Source organism: Emydura macquarii, unplaced genomic scaffold (genome assembly GCF_026122565.2).
Source record: "Emydura macquarii macquarii isolate MOO-44397 ecotype Brisbane River unplaced genomic scaffold, CSIRO-AGI_Emac_v2 contig_561, whole genome shotgun sequence".
In the NCBI taxonomy this organism is placed as follows: Eukaryota; Metazoa; Chordata; order Testudines; family Chelidae; genus Emydura; species Emydura macquarii.
Genome location: NW_027130698.1, coordinates 10,053,607 through 10,072,814, shown reverse-complemented (window position 1 = coordinate 10,072,814; position 19,208 = coordinate 10,053,607). Strand labels below are relative to the sequence as shown.

The 19,208-nt window shown below is 37.8% G+C and overlaps 1 protein-coding gene across 2 annotated transcripts in view; it reads right to left on the bottom strand.

Annotated features, from left to right (window-relative positions):
• Positions 1–3,359: 3,359 nt before the first annotated feature.
• Positions 3,360–19,208, bottom strand: part of WWOX (WW domain containing oxidoreductase) — a 642,196-nt gene continuing 626,347 nt past the window's right edge. Inside the window, exon 9 of one of the 2 annotated variants that reach the window (XM_067540119.1) lies at positions 3,360–4,745. In XM_067540119.1, the coding sequence (XP_067396220.1) occupies positions 4,557–4,745 (189 nt within the window). In that variant the 3' untranslated portion in view covers positions 3,360–4,556. The remainder of the gene's footprint in view (positions 4,746–19,208) is intronic. The other variant, XR_010918332.1, reaches the window with a different exon arrangement.

Sequence of the window (19,208 nt, the reverse complement as noted above, 5' to 3'; positions counted from 1 at the left end):
CGGTCATGATTTTATAGACCACAATCATATCTCCACTTCGTCTGCTCTTTTCCAAGCTGAACTGTCACCACAATCTTTTAAATCTCTCTTCATATGGAAGCTGTTCCATAGCCTTAATCATTTTTGTTGCCCTTCTCTATAACTTTTTCCAATTCTAATATATTTTTTTGAGATTGTATGACCAGAAACGCACATAGTATTCCAGTTGTGGGCACTATAGTGGCATTATGATTATTTTCTATCTTATTATCTATTGCTGTCACTTTCCTAATGGTTCCGAGTATGCTGTTAGCTTTTTTGCCTGCCAATGCACACATAGCAGCTATCAAAATGACTTCAAGATCTGTTTCTTGAAGGGGTAACAACTAATTTAGGCTCCATGATTTGTTTGTATAGTTGCGATTATGTTTTCCATTGTGCAGTACTTTGCACATATCAACATTGAAGTTCATCTGCAATTTTGTTGCCCAGTCACACCGTTTTGTGCGATCCCTTTGTAACTCATCAGTCAATTTTGGCTTTAACTGTCTTGAGTAATTTTGTATTATCTGCAAGCTTTGTCACCACATTTTTAACCAACTTTTCCAGCTCATTTAAGAATATGCTGAACAGCACTAGTCCCAGTACAGATCCTTGGGGGAACCCGGCTATTTACCTCTCCATGATGAAAACTGACCATTTATTTCTACCCTTTATATCTTAATCAGTTACTGATCCATGAGAGGACCTTCCTCCTATCCCAGAACTGCTTAACGAGCCTTTGGTATGGGACCTTGTCAAAGGCTTTCTGAAAGTCCAAGCGCTAAATCACCCTTGTCCACATACTTGTTGAACCCCTTAGAGCACGCTAACAGAGTGGCACGGCCTGATTGTCCTCTACAAATGTTGTGTTGACTCTTCCCCAACATATGAGATTGAGCAGGAAAATGCTGACCTCGAAATGAGAGAATAGGAAAGAGGTAGACCCTCATGTGAACAGTCTTCCAGCATGGTGGTAGAAAGTGTTCCAGCTTATAGGCTTTTGGTTGCCCCTACATCAGAAAATCATAGCAAATAAATTGGTACATATTTATCAATAAATCTGTATCAACATATATCTTTTCTGGATGTAAAAGGAAAGTGACCATTAACGCTATTGGGTGTTTGGGGCATGCATGCTGGCTGTGTTCCAAACGTATAAGTAACACCATTTATTTTTCTTTATTCAGTCCTTTTTTGTTTTGCTGGCATAATACTAGCTAAGGTCAATAGCGTGTGCTTTTGTGTTAGACCTAAAGAGCACTTGTCTGTAAATATTACTGCCTAACAGAGTGATTCCAGTGTTCGTTACAATTAGTTAAGTATACATCAACTTAAGTAAATCATTTGGAAAAAAATATAACTTGGTCAATAAATAAATCTGACTCCAAAATACAGTACAATTTTCACAGCCAGTGGCTTAAAATCATCTAGGACATGAATCATTCATCAATGTGGAGATCATTTTTTAAAAAATGTTTGTTCCTTTTTAATCTCCCTTGCATCTTCTTTATGTGCTGCTAGCCAACCTGTTTATAAGAAGTAAGTGTGTGTGTGGGTGGGTGGGGGAGGGGGGGGGAAGGTGTGTGGCGGCGGCGCCAACAGAAAATCTAAAAGGAAATCTATTTTTACATGGGATTGCTCTGCTCAGAAAACAGACAGGAAAAAAATTCCATCTTTGACTAGGAAAAAGTGTTGACATCCAAATTTTGGATATAGTAACATATTAGTGTCATGAAGCATTTGTTAACCATAGCATAACCAGGCATAGGTGTCAGATGAACTTGTTCAGCAGAGTAAATGCATGGCACTGCCTTCATATTGATGACGGATATAGCTATCTGTGAGATTAAAAAAGGCTTTTCTCTCTTATCACCCAACATGGACCAATACATAGGGGTAAAACAGATATCCTTTGAAAGAAGGCAATCTTTCTGAGTACCAAATTCTCATAAAAGCAAACAATATTTTAGCAGTGAAGAATGACAGCTTGTGCATTATTAGTTATTAATGTCTGCCTGAGTGGGAGTGTAAGGTCCAAGGCCTTAGGAAGAATATCAGTGAACTCAATAGGGTTTAATTACTCCTCATAATTTACCCACGGATGTCATCCTGTGACACAGTGTTTATTGTCTTAGTATTCTATTGGATTGCTCCTTTTTGCCATGAACTGGAAAGCCAATGCAATTGGTAGGACAACAGTATGTGGTGGAAGCTACTTAGTTTCTCTCCTCCACTAAGGCTTAAAGTAGCCATTCATTTTAATCACGGTTTTGACCCTCTCCTGAACTCTCCAAAACTAAAACCATCTCCCTGAAAATTTTCAGGCATGATCAAATGCCAGGGTTTAATTTATGTGGAAAATTTGATGCAAACTGGAAAAGGCATTTGGCGAAAATGAAGCATAAAAAAGAGGTGATCTCACATCTTGAATATTTTCCTCATGTTTTTTCTGGCCCACATAACTCCAAACTGACTTGCCCTAGAAACACCAAATGTATGGTGGCCTTGAGGAGAACTGATGCCTTCAAACAGTTTGTGGGAAAGGGATAGAATTATTTACTTACTGAAAGCTGTTTCCATGTAGTTTGTGGATTATGCAGGGTTTATAAATATTGTATGACCTCAGTATGGAGTTCCTATACTCTGCATGGTCCCTTTGGGAATGGTCATGACAGCAAGTAGAGAAACAGCAAAGTATCAGGGAGGGGAACCATACGTTCTTGAGGGGCCAGTCTGGGCAATAAAAGGAGAGAATGGAGAATTGGTTTAGGGATGAGCCTGAGCAGGGCAAAATACCTCTGGGAGAAGAGGGAGAGTGTGGTTGCTGCCACACTCTTTGAAAAGGTGTATCGCTAGTTCCCCTATATAGGGCCAGTTCTGGTTGGCTCAGGACAATAGCTCCATCTTCAGCTCCCCACGTCTACAGTTGGTGCTAGATTTGTTCTCAGGGAATGTAATCAGCACCTTCCTGTGAACACAAAACCAGGGGAGCTCCTCTTATGCTCTCTCTAACCCTTGTGCATCTGTGCAGGGCTGCAAAATTTTAGTCTTCTATATCCTGTACTGGATTAACATGCAAGCTGAAAATAAAAGCACACAAAACAAATAGTATTATTATTAGTATTAAAATGGGCATTTATTATGATGGGAGGGTACTAGGGCTATTTATTTCTGACCAGGGTGCTGGTAGGTTTTAACACCATCTGAGCAGAGTGTAGGTTTTAACACTCATCCACCAGCTAATCAAACCGAAGTCACTTTATGAATCTAGGGGAGGAAAATCATAGAAGACAGAACAATTATCAATAAATCATACGTAATAATGGAGTGAACGAAGGTTCCATTTACAATCTTTATTTCTGTTTTGTTTATAGAAAAATGATGCTGGAATGCTGATGGCTTAAGACAACTTTTTGGCATGAAGATAGCTACAAAGCACAAAAAAACAAAATATGAACTCAGAAAGAAACAAGAAAAAACAGCGTTTTCATGGCATCGACAAGAAGCTCTTTATTTTTCCTCAAGTTTTCTTTTCTAAAAATATGGAACTAAAACATTTGCAGAAACAAGACAAACTTTCTCTTCAGGTGACATTATTCAAGCATGTTCTTTTACTAAATTTAAATTGAAAGAAAAAAAAAGAAATTTTGAACAGAATGCAGTATCAGGAGAACTGAGAAACTGTGAACCTTCAGAGAAAACAAAACAAACTCCTTAAAACTGTGAACCAAGAAATGGAAGGAACAACTTTTAAACCCCTGATTACACCCTGTGTGTTCTTAAGAAGATATCATCTTTTCCTAAAGCAACAGTATTTAGGGAATGGTTTGCAACATACGTTTTATTATAATCTTTTAAGGAAAACCTGCATATTTAATTAATAATTAGCAGTGGAGTAAACCTAATTAGCAGTGGAGTAAATCTGACTGTACCATTTCTGTTCAAATGTCTTCTTGCACCTTCCTGTTCTAGACAGCGCAGTTATATTTGCAGCTAGCAGCCAAGGGCAGGGAAGCTTGCTTTCTTTATTATTATTATTATTGGTTTTTATTTGTCACATCCAATAAAAACCTAGTGGGGAAAAGAATACACAGAGCTATCATCTCCTGATCAGTGCATAAGGCCTAAGAGCAAACAATTACCAAAATATAGAGAAAATCTCATGTTATTGTTGAGCTATACACGTAGCCATTAATCAAGGCATCAAAAAATATACTCTGCATTGATCGAAAATAACTCAAAAGATGCCTCCGTGAATTACACTTTGAACAGGCTCTAGCCAAAAGAAAGAGAACCAAGACTAACTAAGCCCCAGAAAGCGATATTGTCCCTTTAACCCACAGTATTCCCCACTTCCCATTAGTACTTAACATTTTTCACTATGTTGTGACTGCTATTATTTCATTTAACACTAGTTAATCTGTATCTGAGGTATACGGAAACCCTCTAGATGATAAGATTGGAAAGGTTCCAGAGTTGGCAGTTTTCTATTGTGCACATACTCTGTGTGTTTTGATCCTTACAGGAGCTCCCTGTTATTTGGACTGCCTGCCAATTCGTTCTTGGATCAGTCTCTCACTTAGCTCCCACAAGGCTGCAGCCGTCCCTTCATTCTGGGCCTCTTGTGATGGCAAACAGCGACAGCAGTTGTTGAAGTACATTCCTCCCAGGCTCTCCAGCTCTGGAGTGGTGGCACAGTAGACAGTTGTGGCAGCTCCTTGTTGCTAGAATTAAAAAAATATATATGTTATCGTTCTAATTTTGACTGTGGTCCTATGAAGCCACATGTCTTATTAAAACATCAGTAAAATGCTTTGCAACTGGCAGCTAACTCACAATATGACACTGATAAGGGTATTGGATGGCAGTTAAAGACACTACATTACTACCTGGAACCTAATTTGAATAGACCTTGGGAACCTTGTTTCTTTTTTGCGCTTCTTAAAACAAACTCAAAACACATTGGTCCAAGTTTTGTTCCATCTTTACTCAGACAAAACTTTCTTCAACTTCAGTGAGAATCTTTTCTGAGTAAGAACTTCAAGATCTGGCCAGCTGGGATTATGTGAAACAAACAATAAGATTTAAAAGCAACAGATACATGGCATGTAAAACATTCCTGGTTTTCCTTTAGAACAAAAAAGCTTACCAAACCACTTAATATCCACTGCTTCCTACTTTTGATAAGCAATGAAGGCTGACATATTTTATATCTTTAAAATCTCTTGTACAATATTAACCCGGACACTCCAATTAAGGCCTATCATGTAAATTGCTAATGAGATCTGTGCCCAAACTGTCCATATATCTTTGGTCAACAATTTTACTGAGGCAGCTGTCACCACTGCTGTGTGAGAATGTTTATCTACTGCACACAGAGAGTGCAGTACTTAATTTGCATCTTATAAATTGCTTCAAAATAGAACAGATAGATTAGAGCTGTGGAGGAAGCTTTTATTTATTAATAATAATAATAATTATTATTATTATTATTTAAAAAAATCTAAGCTCCAATTAGGAAAATTGATCGCGTTGAATTTTTCTGATGGAAAGCTGAGGGATTAACAGCTGAGGCCAGAACTCTTTAGTGAGTGTGCGCATGTATGGGATGTGATATCGCATCATCAGGATTGGCATAGCTCTGTCAGAAAAGCTGTAAAGAGGGCAAGAAACAACTTTGCTTTGCCAGCTATAATTAAAAATAAGAGAATGGAGTTCATAGCAAGACACCGTGTGCACAGCTCTAATTTAAAACCAATACAGTTTATCCAGCATCTTATGATTATTTATGTACATCATAGTCCTTTTTGTGGTAATGAATTAAGAATCAGAATAGGGTATGATAGAAAAGGTAACTAAAGAGAAAACATGTTACTGCAATCAGGTTTGATGGGGCATGAATGGGCTTCATTCTCTTTTCCTCCAAATTATTTTCTTCTCTCAACTCCAATGGTTATACCATGGCATCTCACAATGCTGCGAACCAATCAGCTAGTGCTGGAGTGGCATCCAAACCACATTATTTAATGTTCTCTTCTTTCAATGGCAGCTTTGATTCCAAAATTCTCTTCAAGTTGGGTTTCTTCTTTGCTCTCAAATTATGTAGCATGGCAAAGAAAGAAATATTAAATTGTTTTTAGGATCCATACTCTTCTCTCAAGATGGGACTAAGCTGACAATGATGACTTAGAAATGCTCTGCTGGGACAACACCAATATTGGCTGGTACAATGAGGTAAAAATAAGATAGATCCTTTTCAGGTTAAATTGCTAAATATTAATGCTTGTATTACACCAAATTATTTATTTGAAGAAACAATGCCCTTATAAAAGTATTTGGCAGAATCTAGTAGTGATAACACATAGAAATGTAATATGGTTCTATAAAAATTACAGTAAAAGTAATATAATTTAATAGAGAATTATAGACTTTCTGTAGGTTGTTTTGAACCATTCGATCAAGTTGTACAACCTAGACATGATCATTCTATCTAATTGCATAGAGTGGCTCAAAACACCCAGAGAAAGTTATTATTTGTTATTCAATCCCATAGGACTTTTTCAGAACAGTAAAATAAAATTAATGTGATCAGCATAAAAGACTAATAACTATGCTGTTACTGAAAATCTGCATTCTAGCTAGCTCATGTTAGATTCAATCCAAAATGAGCTCATTCATAAAATGGAAGTTTACCCAAGTGTTTTGGTTTTTTTTAACTTCTAATGAACCAAACTCACTTTTGAACAAAATCTTCAGAAGTCACTAGGGGCCAAATATCCCATAATATAACTGGCAGATACCAATTCAGGGTCTGATCCTGTCAACCTGACACAAGCTAAACTCCAAGTGAACACAACATGTGCTCATGCACTGTCATCTTTATTTAAAGTGAAAATAAAAGACTGCGGTTGGAAAACTGAAATATTTTACCCTTTCAAGCTTTCATTGTTTCTTACTATGAACAATGTGCCATTTGCTTTTGGGTCAAGTGCTGCTTCACCTACTTCTAAATGTTGTGTTCATTGTGTGGGCTACTTTGGAGAAATGAGCAAGTAGCTTTATCTTCAAGAGTACAATACTTTTTTTTTCTTAAGAAGGGAAGTTTAAATCATATTTATCTTGCAGACGTAAACTGTGTGGTGGGGTGAAGCTAACAATACGTAGCATTAATGTCTTCAGAGTAACGCATTAACACTAATTAATTAAAGCTCAGAACATCCCTAGAGGCAGCTCATTATTACTGTCCCCATTTCAAGAGGTGGGGAAACAGACACATTGCAGGTCTACACTGCAATTAAATACCAGGGACTGGCTCATATCAGCTGGTTTGGGCTATGGGGCTGTTTAATTGTGGTGTAGATGTTGAGGCTCAGGCTGGAGCCTGGGCTCTGGGACACACGGGGAGGCAGGAGCCTAAACATCTATACTGCAATTAAACAGCCCCATAGCCCGAGCCGGAGTCAGATGACATGGACCAGCCACGGGTGTTTAACTGCAGTGTAGAAGTACACACAGAAGCCTTGCCCAAAGCTACAGAAGGAGCCAGTGTCAAAAAAGGTGATTTGAACTCATGAGTTCCTGGCTCTTTGTCTTGTGCTCAGACCACTAGCCCATGCTGCCTGAGTGAGAAGGTCTTGAGGGAACAAAGTACCCCTTTAAATGCCACTGGAAGCCAAAGTGCTTTAGGAAGGGTTTAGAACGCAGAGCCCTCAGAATGCCAGCACAACAACACATACATAAACACACTGCGAGAACACTTTGTTTCTCAGCAAACATTGTTTATCCTTCATCAACACAATCATTTGAGTGACACCTTTATCTGGTAAACCATTATGACAGTTTAATAACAGCTTTTAATTTTTTGCTCATCAGCTTTCCGGTTCACATATCATCAGCATAAGACAGAACGGGATGTCAGGGAATCTAATTAGTAAACAATTCCGTACTGCTGATACAAGATGAAACATTCTTAAACTAATAAAAAGAGCACTTTAATCACCGTTGAATGACTTTCACTGCCAAAGCGGTTTGTGCCATGTCGGTACATAATTTGAAACAGATTCAAGTACTATATAAAAGAATTAATGTTAACTACTCCATTAAAAAAGTCTTAAACAATGAGCTTGTCAGTTGTCACAAATGTCCATGATCTATTGTGATTTTAAAAAAAAAACCCCAAACTTATAAACAATGATAGAAGCTCTGGGCAACCTAAACACTTTTTTTTTTTTTTTCAAAAGGCTGTCCGTTGTATGTGGTGCTAATCACCAAAGTTGGGGGGGTCAACCATCTTTAACCTGTAACAAAGGCAGTGAGTTAGAATGATGAATACACAGGATAAAGAATTTCTGAGAAGCCCAGCTGAATCTTTAATCATGCCTGAATGCCATTTCCGATCCAGTCAAACATTTGAAAGCTGCCAGGCAAGTCCCATGCCATCAATCTTTATATAGTGTATATAAAATTACCCAGGAATCTTGTTTTGGCTTAAGTTAAAGAGTGTCTTGGTAATAAGAGTTCATCATTCTCTTTCGCAAATCATTTGTCAGATTTGCAGTACAATCTTAAACTACTGCAGGGTGGGATTTATAAAGTAGTTTCTGTTTATTTATACTTGAGCCTCAAAAATCTAAATGATCCATCCTTCCAAAATCCTTTGTTGGGATAAAAATGTTAAGTCGCATGAGTTCATATGCATTTATTTGATAACTGCAAGCTATCAATTTGTAACTGATGGCACTGAATACAAATGAATATTGAATATCTTAATGGTAAAATAAAAGGGGTTCTAGATTTATAGTATATAGTAAAAACTCATTAATATATGTAATATACCCATTAATATTCTAACATACTATTTATGTTCCTGATAAGAAAACATATTATACAGTTAAATGCTTAGTTTTCAGATTTGTCTATTTTCAACTGCATGTTTGTTTTCTAAAATTAGAGTCCTATTCTGAAGCAGGTTTAAATATGAAGCATATAAATAAAAGAAACAAAAGCTGTAACATGCCTGTATATTCAGAAATGAATAGACATCATTCTAAACAATTTAATGGCATACCAATAGCACTGAGCCTTGCAAACCAGGGGAGATGGAACCAACTTATTTGAAAAGGATTGGGGTTTTTTGTAATGAACAATTAAGAGTACGGGCTTGTATGCAAATATTCTGAGGGCAAGTGTGGCATAGTGTATTTTGAAAGGTGGTCACTGGAAACGTGTGCGTGCACAATTGTCAGCGAGGCAAATATTTGTGACAAGCTACAAGTTCAAAGCAAGCAGGTCTGGTAAACTGAAAAGGCAAGTGCTTCCTTAAAACTATTCAAGCTTTCCTTGTTATTCATCTCAGGTCTATTAGGCAAAGCAAACACTTTCCAAATGCAAAAACCAGCAGATTAATACAGCTGCACTGTGAGCATGCCACCTAGACTGGAATAATTTATTATACAGCATCGGCAAGATGAGGTAATAAGCACATATTCCACATCATGGAATAAATGGTGCTTTTCATGCCCCCTCCATGCCTCTGAATAACACTCTTACAATGGAGCTTAAAGCCACTCTGGTAGACGGTGGAAATACAATGTTTTGTTGTTTATCTGTTGGTACCTGTGCATTGGGTAATTACTAATTCCATAGGAAAGGTCTACTGTACAAATCCTAGTTGGAAAAAACCATGTACGGAGATCACCTCCCTAATGATCAACTTCACATTTTCTAAAGCAAACTCTAAAACTGCTGCCATAATTGTATAGGCATACAGCCATATCTTCAGCTGGCGGTAAATCAGCATAGCTCCACTGAACATGGCCTATCATTTCTTTTACAACCCTGGTTAGGCACATGCAAACCAGGTCCAACTACGTGATGTGCTCCTGGAAACACACATGATAAAATTGGGCTCAAGTCACAAAATTTGAATCTCGGTTTGAATTTCTAGCCACCCCAAAGTGAAGGGTGTCCAGATTTGGGATTTTAGTTCACGCTCCTCTCAATATATAGCCATTCTCTTCTCTAGTTACCACGTTAAAAATGTTTCAAACAGTAAGTATGAATTTGTATTAATTTCTTATGAATCACAAGTCTATGTAGGCATAGCCTTAAACAACCAATGGATACAGCTGCAGTCATCTCAATAAACATTAGCAATTATAAAGCATTATCTCCTCAGCAGCAATTCATTCAGCCTTCAGGATTTCCCAGTGTCCTGAAACACTTTTCGAGGCCAAGCATGAGAGTTTCTGGGTGGCATCAGCTGCCATGGAAGCCAGTGAGAAATGAGGGAACTCGGCATAGGACAGTATTTGCTATATTTCTCATTTTGTAACTCAGAATTGCTAAGGACTCCTTATTAGTTGACAAGGTTAATTTACCATCTGGGGTAATAATAAAATCAAATAAAGTCTTAAGAACACTATTCCAAGTAATACATTTCTCTTTCTAATAAATGTTGCTGCCAAAGGGCAGTGGATGGGGTTTAGATGGTTATCTCTTGTACAATGCAGTGCCCAGTTTTTAATACATGGCATTATATCAGAACTGCTTACCTCTGTCTACAGTTCTCAGATCCATAGCACAGACATTGACACTGTTGGCCTATAAGTAGCACTCAGAATATATGTATTAGTGTAAAATAAGAGAATAGGACTCCTGGATTATTTCGCCAATAGAGAAATGTTAAGTAGAGACTTGCCTTTGTTAGTCTGGGTGAATACAGTAAATGGAAACCATACCTGTAACCAAATATGCCACTTCTGAACTGCCAGGTATGACTGAATGACAAATACGAATCACTTGACTTAAGGTCCTACCTATACCAACAGCCAGCAAGAAAACCTGACCCGAACTTGCTCTGTAATTACAACCTTTTCAAAGGTCTTATTGAACCACATCAAAACCACAGATTTTTGCTGCAATCTTTTTCCTCAGAAAACCTCCATTTCAACCAGTGTCGTCTCTGAAAAGCTAATACAATACAATACTAAAATCTATAAGATCTGCTTATTTACTCTGATCCATTTCTTCTCAATTAATTCCCAACAATATTTTACAACAAAGACTCAAAATTATAAAGGCTTTTGTACTTGCAAAGTATTTCCTAGTTGGTTTCCAGCAGTAACTTTACTCACAGTCACTGAGACCTTTACATATATTATAGCAGATAAATGCTTTATATTCCCTGAGCAGGAAAACTGCAGAAGTTCACAAAAGAGGATTTGTTTTCTACTGCTGAGGTATTAAGACTGAGTGATTATTTCAATGGTATTCAGTATATTCAGTTATATTTAAACTACATTCTGGGTTTTAACTTTGCAAAAGGAAATGTTTGCATTGCAATAAATGTATTTTGAGAATGGCACTTTGGTGTTTGTGTTATGCAACAGTCAATATGATATTGATAATGTCAATGAATGGGTTTTAAAACATTTAAAACGTGTTGGGTTTTCCAACATCCTGGGTCAAACGAAGATTGCCTCTACTGATTCCATAGCAAAATACAGCACAGGACTGAAAATCAGGAAACCCATCCTATATTCCTTGAACTGACTGACTGTATAAACTTGGGCAAGTCACGTAACCTCTGTGTACCTCAGTTTCCCCCAGCTGTAAAATGGGGGGAGGGGGGGGAATAACATTACTTACCCACCTCACAGGGCTGTTGTGAGGCTTAATTCATGTTTGTAAAGTGCTCTGAGATCTTTGGATGAAAAGCACTAAGTGTAAAGTATTATATTATAAACTATTATTAAAGTGCTTAGAAGATTAGAACCAGGTTGGAAAAATATCTGATAAACCTGTATCAGGAATTCTTTTAACATACACAGTTTTCTTTATTGTAGAACCTCACCATCAGTATGAAATCCTAAATCCTTTGCAACATTGGGCCCTATTCTGATCTCACTCATCCCCGTTGTGTCTTTTGCCCAACTCTAATGGAAAAGGGAGCTTTGCAATGCTCTCCCTCATACAAATTTGCTGTGTCTCTTGAGAAACTTGTCAGCTGACGTAGGTGAGCATCTCAAAAGTAGATGACAAAAAAGGAAGCAGCACATATATTATAAGGGGCCAAATTGCACGTGGGACTACTTACAGCGAATTACCTATTTCCCAAAATGAAGTATGTATCTCTTCCTCGTTCTAAACACCTTACTAAAGTGTGTGATCTGTTTCTGAAAATTATTTTGAAACAGATATGTAGCCATCTTGATCTTTAAATACTTCTAGAAGGTAGACAATTGCACAGCCAGCATTTAAACAGCAGCAGCAGCGTACGTTAGGGCTTGCTGATTTAGCATTTTAACAGGGCTCAGCCTTTCACAGTGAACCATTCTGCTGAATTTTTGTCTCCAAAATACTAGGCACTCTTTTCACCTGATTTTTTAAAATCATTCCACCCCACTGATGTCTATGGACATGATGATTGTCTGTATCATAGGTCTTAGCAACAGCGATAGTACTTCATACTGTTCCCTATTCTTGGGTCTTGGGAGTTACTATAGGAAAACTAGCATTGTTCGTTTCATTCTATTTTGGAGCAGGGATGAGCTTAAGTTACCTTGGTACATTCATATCCGAAAAGCGTACTCCTTGTTCCATTTCCCAGTAGTGGCCATTGGCACTAGAGGCAAAGCGCCAAGGAGCCAGTACTCTTGGGCATCAAAGGCAACAAAATCAGGGATAGATTGTGTTGGTAAAGCTCCCATCACCTATTTTCTAAGCATTTGGAATCTGAGCCATAATACCATGTAATGACTACATTGCATAAAACTCAAAAAGGGAATCCCCAAAAAATATTGGAAATCATGAAGCATGATATATTTCCTATTTCATATATATCCAATCAAACCAAGCCCAGATATTAATGGCCAAACATGTATTTAACAGATTGGTCAGAATTCTTATCAATAACACATGTAACCTATCACAAAGAAAAATCAAATACACTGCTTTAACTAAAGCATTCAGAATAGGGTCCATTGATGCTCAAATATATGTGAATGCTGAAAGCTAATAGGAAATGAACAAGAATTTGTTGACACATGGTTTCAATTAACAATTTATGTTGACTTGAACTGTTTTAAATTTTTGCTGTACCTAACGTTAATTATATAGATACACTTTATATAAATGTACGTATACATACATTACTGTATATGCTGTATATAGTATATAGCCTTTTAATACTATTACTAGTGAGAATTAAGACCTTTTTTCATACACAAGATTGCAAAAAACAAAAAACAAAAAACACCAAACCATCATGTCATCACAGTACAGAAGAAACCAACAAATGACTTCCTCTCTTATTTTGTACAGAATAATTTTAGCCTGAATATGATTTCAGCTCTGAGAGAAAAAAAACACCAAACAGCAAAATGCTTTTTGAGCAAGCAACCTTTCAGGACAAATATCTAACAAGCTGTTTGGTTAGGTTTTAAAGATAAGGACTGATTTTTGTCTGTTGATACACATATACAGTTCGGCACTAAAATGCATTGGAAAAAAACCCACAGGGTGTTGTGATGGGTACATATCATGATTAGAAATTAACTACTAACTCTGTCTTCCAGAAACTAATTAAGGGAATGTATTTTGCAATAATACAGATCTAGTAAACAGGCCTCTAATGTCTAGGCTTAGAGCTATATGCCAAGCACTCTTGTATTATGTATGTGTGAGTTTCATAGCTAGCCTGCTGTAAAGTGAGCCTGTTAGTGCATCTTTCAGGCTCAAAGACACTGGCCTTGTTAATATTTCACTTAGTACATACTGTAGCGTCTCATTTATATTACTTCTATAATTAATGGTGATAGCTTAGGCACTGCCTTTACAAGGAGAGATCCCTGTATGTTGGTCAATGGATAATGAGAAACAATAGATATTTCATTCACCAGCAGCTTGTTGCTAGTTAGTAGGAAATTATTGTGTGTACTGTTGCTTTAATTGCCAGGGTAAATAATGCCGCCGCTGTGTTAGTGAACATTTTAAAGCACTTGATGCAAATAGACTAGAAACAAAGCAAAACAAAAAATTACCTTTATTATGCTACACCTTAGCATAGAGAATTTAAAAGGTATGTCTTAAAACATTTGCATTCTATCATGCAAATATATCTTAATATGCATGTGCTGACTATTCAACTACTGTATTTTAGGAAATACAATTATGCTGCCTTTCTCTTCTCCTATGTAGACTGTAAATAACTGTAGATCTTTCTCTTGTTTTCCTATGTAAATATATGTAAATACTAACAAGCTATGCATGCTGATATTCTAGGAAATTTCAGGTACTTTTATAATCTGAAGGCATGTATTTGAACTGGTTTGTTAAAAAAAAAATCAACCTTCTCAAACTCTTTAAGCTGACTAGAAATTAAAGATTTCTTACTAGACTGGTTCCTTCAATCTCAGTTGTTTTTTGTTTACCTTTTTCCTTCTTTGTCAACATCATCATCTGTTAAGACCTGCTGTTGGGAATGCTTCGTTTACAGCTTTTTTCTTTGAAGCATGCGCATTGCCCTTCTCTCTCATCCTCCCTTCTTTCTGTCTCCAATTGCAATTCACTCCTGTGCAGAGGGCCTGCACAACTTAGATCCTCTTCAAGCCCTATTTCAAGGGTTTAAGTAGGGTGACCAGCTGTCTCGAGTTTATAGGGACAGTCCCAATATTCAGGGCTTCGTGTTATATAGGCGCTTATTATCCCCCCACCCCCGTCCCGATTTTTCACACTTGCTATCTGGTCATCCTAGGTTTAAGTGAGACACAGACATCACACCTTCTGCAGAGAGCTGAATTTCACCCTCCTTGCTCTGATCTATCTTTTGCTTAATTAGTTTTTATATTTCATTTTCTCAAATACCTGCTTCATCAAATAATTATCCAATGTCTACAGTGCTCAGGATTTACTTTATGGATAGTCGTTACGTCAGCCCATTCAAATTGGTGAAATGGGTTCGCTGTGTAGTTGCTGCTCACTCTGCTACACTTTCCTGTTTGAACATACCCTTTGTGTTTCCTCTTTAGCGTGTTTATGACTTTGATAGACTGTGAAAATAATCTGATAAATGGCTCGATAAATTCTCTATCTCTTTCCTTCATTACTGTAACACTGTTTGTGCTCTCCTTTCAACTGTAGGAGTGTGAACAAAAATGAAATTACTTAAGCTTGTAAATGAAGTCATCTCCCTCATATAAATATTGTTGCAAGGTTTCAATTTAGTTCTCTTTTATTTTTATTTTTTTTATAAATGAAAAATCTTATGAAAAACATTGCCAGGAAAAAAATGTTTATTCCTTAACGTGGTGAGGAAAAACCCTGCTATGTTAGTCTCTATGGAAACCAAATGCAATGAAAACTTTTTAATGGACAGAAAACAGCTTTCATGTTTGAAGATGCTTCTTCCTGGGTAGATATATTAGGATAAACACTTTAATTGACAGTATCTTCATGATTTTTTCAGTTCCTCCAACTTAACTTGAAGTCTCAGGAAAATCTTCCTAGTCCCTGAAGATTTTTTTAAGATGAGTGTTTAAAAAGCTGAGTTGACATGAGCATTATGTTCAAGTGCAAGCTGAACTATTCTTTAATAGAGAGAATAGAAGTGGTTCATAGGATTATTATCTTTTTATAGACAAAACTCATTACCTTCACACTAGGAGAGAAAAGCTAGTTTTTAACTTATATAACATTGCATCAATTATCAATATTATTGCCTGGTTTCTTGGCTCTGCTGGGCAACAGTACAACACCGTCTTTGTTATGCTCACAGCAGTACTTGATACATATAGTGATTTGGCAAATGGACTTCTTACACTTTTCATGAAAAATAAAATCTGCAAAAGAAGTATCAAGGACTTTACATCCTGAATGTCAGAAGAGAAAAGAGAAACTTAAGGTTTCAGGCTGATCTCATTATTATTGTTACTTTAAGATTATTTCCATTCAAATTAAGTTATAAATACCAAAAAGGATAGTTGAATTCAGTGGAAGACAGCACTGCGTGTTAGGAGGAATCATGAGATCAAGAGATGTTGCTGTCTTTGGTGGGAGAAGAAATGCACTCATCTGGAAAACCTCTGCCTCAGACCCCTCACAGTCCTGTGGTCTGAGAGAAGAGAAGTTCCCATCAAGTCAAGTTCTAGTATCGCCAGGGAAATGACTTTAGGTGGCTTTGTTGGCTACCGAGAAATCTTAATGTTTCCAGAAGAGAGGAGGAAAGTGACAGGCTACTGGTCCCTTTCCTTGGTGGCATATGCTGCCGCACATGTGTAGCATGTTCTACTTTGATTTATTCAAAATAAATATCTTCATAACTTCTGCCTGACAATCCCAACTTACTGCACATCCCTTGACACAGAAATTATTTGAACAACAGCACTTCCTGTCTATAGATCTACGTGTGTCTATATATGTGTGTGTATTTGTACATACACACACGAACACACACACACAGAGAAAAATATACACACAGAATTATGGCTTTTGGAGAAAACGTCCATTATTAGACTCTTATCAGTTTGTCCCATTCATGAGATCTGCTTCCACAAAGTGCATAATGATAAATGGCACATTTGTAAATCATCTTCTGAGTGCTTCTGAGAAACCAGCAACCTGCAAGTTACCGTGACTTTCAATGAATACACTCCACTGCAAATCTAGTTTGCTTAAATCCCTACCAGATGAGTGCATTAGTATATTAGGGATCTAATAAAATGACTAACAAGCATTTGATGAAAAAGAGCTGTGACATCCGTTACAGCTATCATTACAGCCACCAAGGCTACTGAGTTTTGGATTTGGAAGACACAGATGCTTTGACAAGAGAGATGTTGCTGCATTACGCTGTGTATTCTCAGTAGCAGCTTCTTCATTGACTGTGCATCCTTCATAAATCCTCAGCTAGGCATGAAACTTTACAATTTATTATTTAAATTTCCTTCTGCTTCTTAGTAAGACTGATGAGGAGCTGCTGCTATAGCCTAACTCAGTCCTCATTGCTGCCTAACTCGGGCCTGACACACACTTTTCCCTCCCACTGCAAAAACTAAGAGAGAGAGTGTATGTAGAGAAAACTTTTTAACAGCCAAGTATTGACTGTTTTTCCTTGGGGAAGAGAGGACTACGTTGTGTGCTGTGTTGTTCTTCATTGCTCAGACCTGTGGTATATCTTTGTGCCCGGCAGGACTGAGATCTGTAAACTCAAGAACCCCTGATGAGCCTGTTAATTATGAGCACAAGGATGAGTCTAAAGAACAAAAAAGACTTTGGTTATATTTCATATCCAGATGACAGGTTTTATGTTATTTAATGCCACTCAATCAAATTAGTTTCAAACACTGCCAAGAGTCACACTGCTAATTCAGTGTACCAGAGAAAAATTTACATTTCTAAGAAATTCATCTTCATCTAGCACGTAGTCAGCCTGGGAATTCACTACTCCAAGTGCTCACAGGGCCAAATACAGTAGCTGGACTTATAAAAGGCCTGGCTTATGACTAATAACAACAGCCTTACTTATGCACGTAGTCCACTGGCTGAAAGAAGTGATCACAATTAGGCCCAGCATTTATAGCTTCATATGGTAAAGTGGGGTAATTAAATCTTATGTTTCAAGGAATCAACTCCTCCCCCTGGGGAAGGAAGTAATTTCCCCTGACTCATGAACAGCATTGCACAATTGGCCAGATGGACTATGGGTTCCCCCGCAGTTCCTTCTAAAAAGCCTGGCATAGGTCACTGCTGTAGGCAGAATTACCCTACATAACAGAACATTGGAGCAATGTAGCCTGGTAAAATCTAGGTAGGTGAGTGGTGTGTTTTTCCGGCTAATTACACGATACAATTTTCACTCTGGTAAATGCTCTGTACACTTACATTTAAGTTACAAAATCCTTCTGCATATGAACGTTTGAATATCTATGCAAATCTAATTTACTACAAACATTTATATACTGTCTAGAGACATACAATAACAAGTGCATCAGAGATTTAAACTTTACACATTCTTAAAAACATCTGTAGCATTCAGAAACCTACTTCTGCTTTTACCTGAGCCATTTGCCAGATCCCATAATGCTGTCAACAGTCTTTCTCCAGCTTTTTTCGCTTATCGTCAACAGACTCACCTTTTGTGAGTGGACAAGGCATTTGAGTGCGCACCACAGTCATAATGGCCTGACTGACAGCTCAACCAGATAAACACGAGAGAATAACAGACATAGGAACAATCTGGGTATTCATTGTGTCCATTCAACCAGATTGAAAGGATTTGCCGGCCAAGGGCACAACACTCCAGGCTAATTTGCTCAGCCAAAGCACTGCAAGAGTGCAAGGCTCCAAACGGATGACTGATGTTGGGGGGATCAGAGGGTACTTATTACTCTCCACTGATTACTCACCACTTTCTCAGAGGAAATTAAATCATTAACTCTACAGAAGCATCCATTTGAGTCTTGAAAGAGGAAAACATAAAAATGGACTTTGTTACAAAACTTGAACCCTGTGTCTTGTTTCGCCTCTCCTGTGTTAATTCAAGCTCCTTCTCCCTCGTGGTCCTTTACCCCACCACCTCCACTCCACGATGCTTTCCATGCTCTTGCTCCCGGCTCTTCTTTGCTACATGCTCTCTCACTCCTTACCTTCTTGCTTACTTTCACCTAGTTTTGCTCCTGCTTCCACTCTTGGACTCATGCATTTTTCATGCTGCCCCCTATGCTTGGTGCTCACTGCCTACCATGAAGACAATTTTATTTTCCAAGCTTTTGGAGGCCAATATCTTTATCAATCATGCCTCTCTGATTTCTTGTATTTTCATTGCCATCCAGGGTATCATATCTATTTACATTATATATCAAAATTTCATACAGTTTAAGGCCAGACAGAGACCATAAGATCAACCGGGTACATCTGCACAGCACAATCTGCACATTAAACACCTGTGGCTGGCTCGGTTCCAGTGGCTTAGGCAGTGGGGCTATAAAATTGCTGTGTAGACGTTTGGGTTCAGGCTGGAGCCTGAGCTCTGGGACCCTGCAAAGTGGGAGGGTCCCAGCACTCTGGCTCCAGCCCGAGCCTGAATGTCTGAGCAATTTTAAGCCCCACTGCCTGAGTCCCACAAACCCAAGTGACCTGACCTAGGCCAGCTGTGGCCCTGTAGTGGGTCTTTTATTCCAGTGTAGATG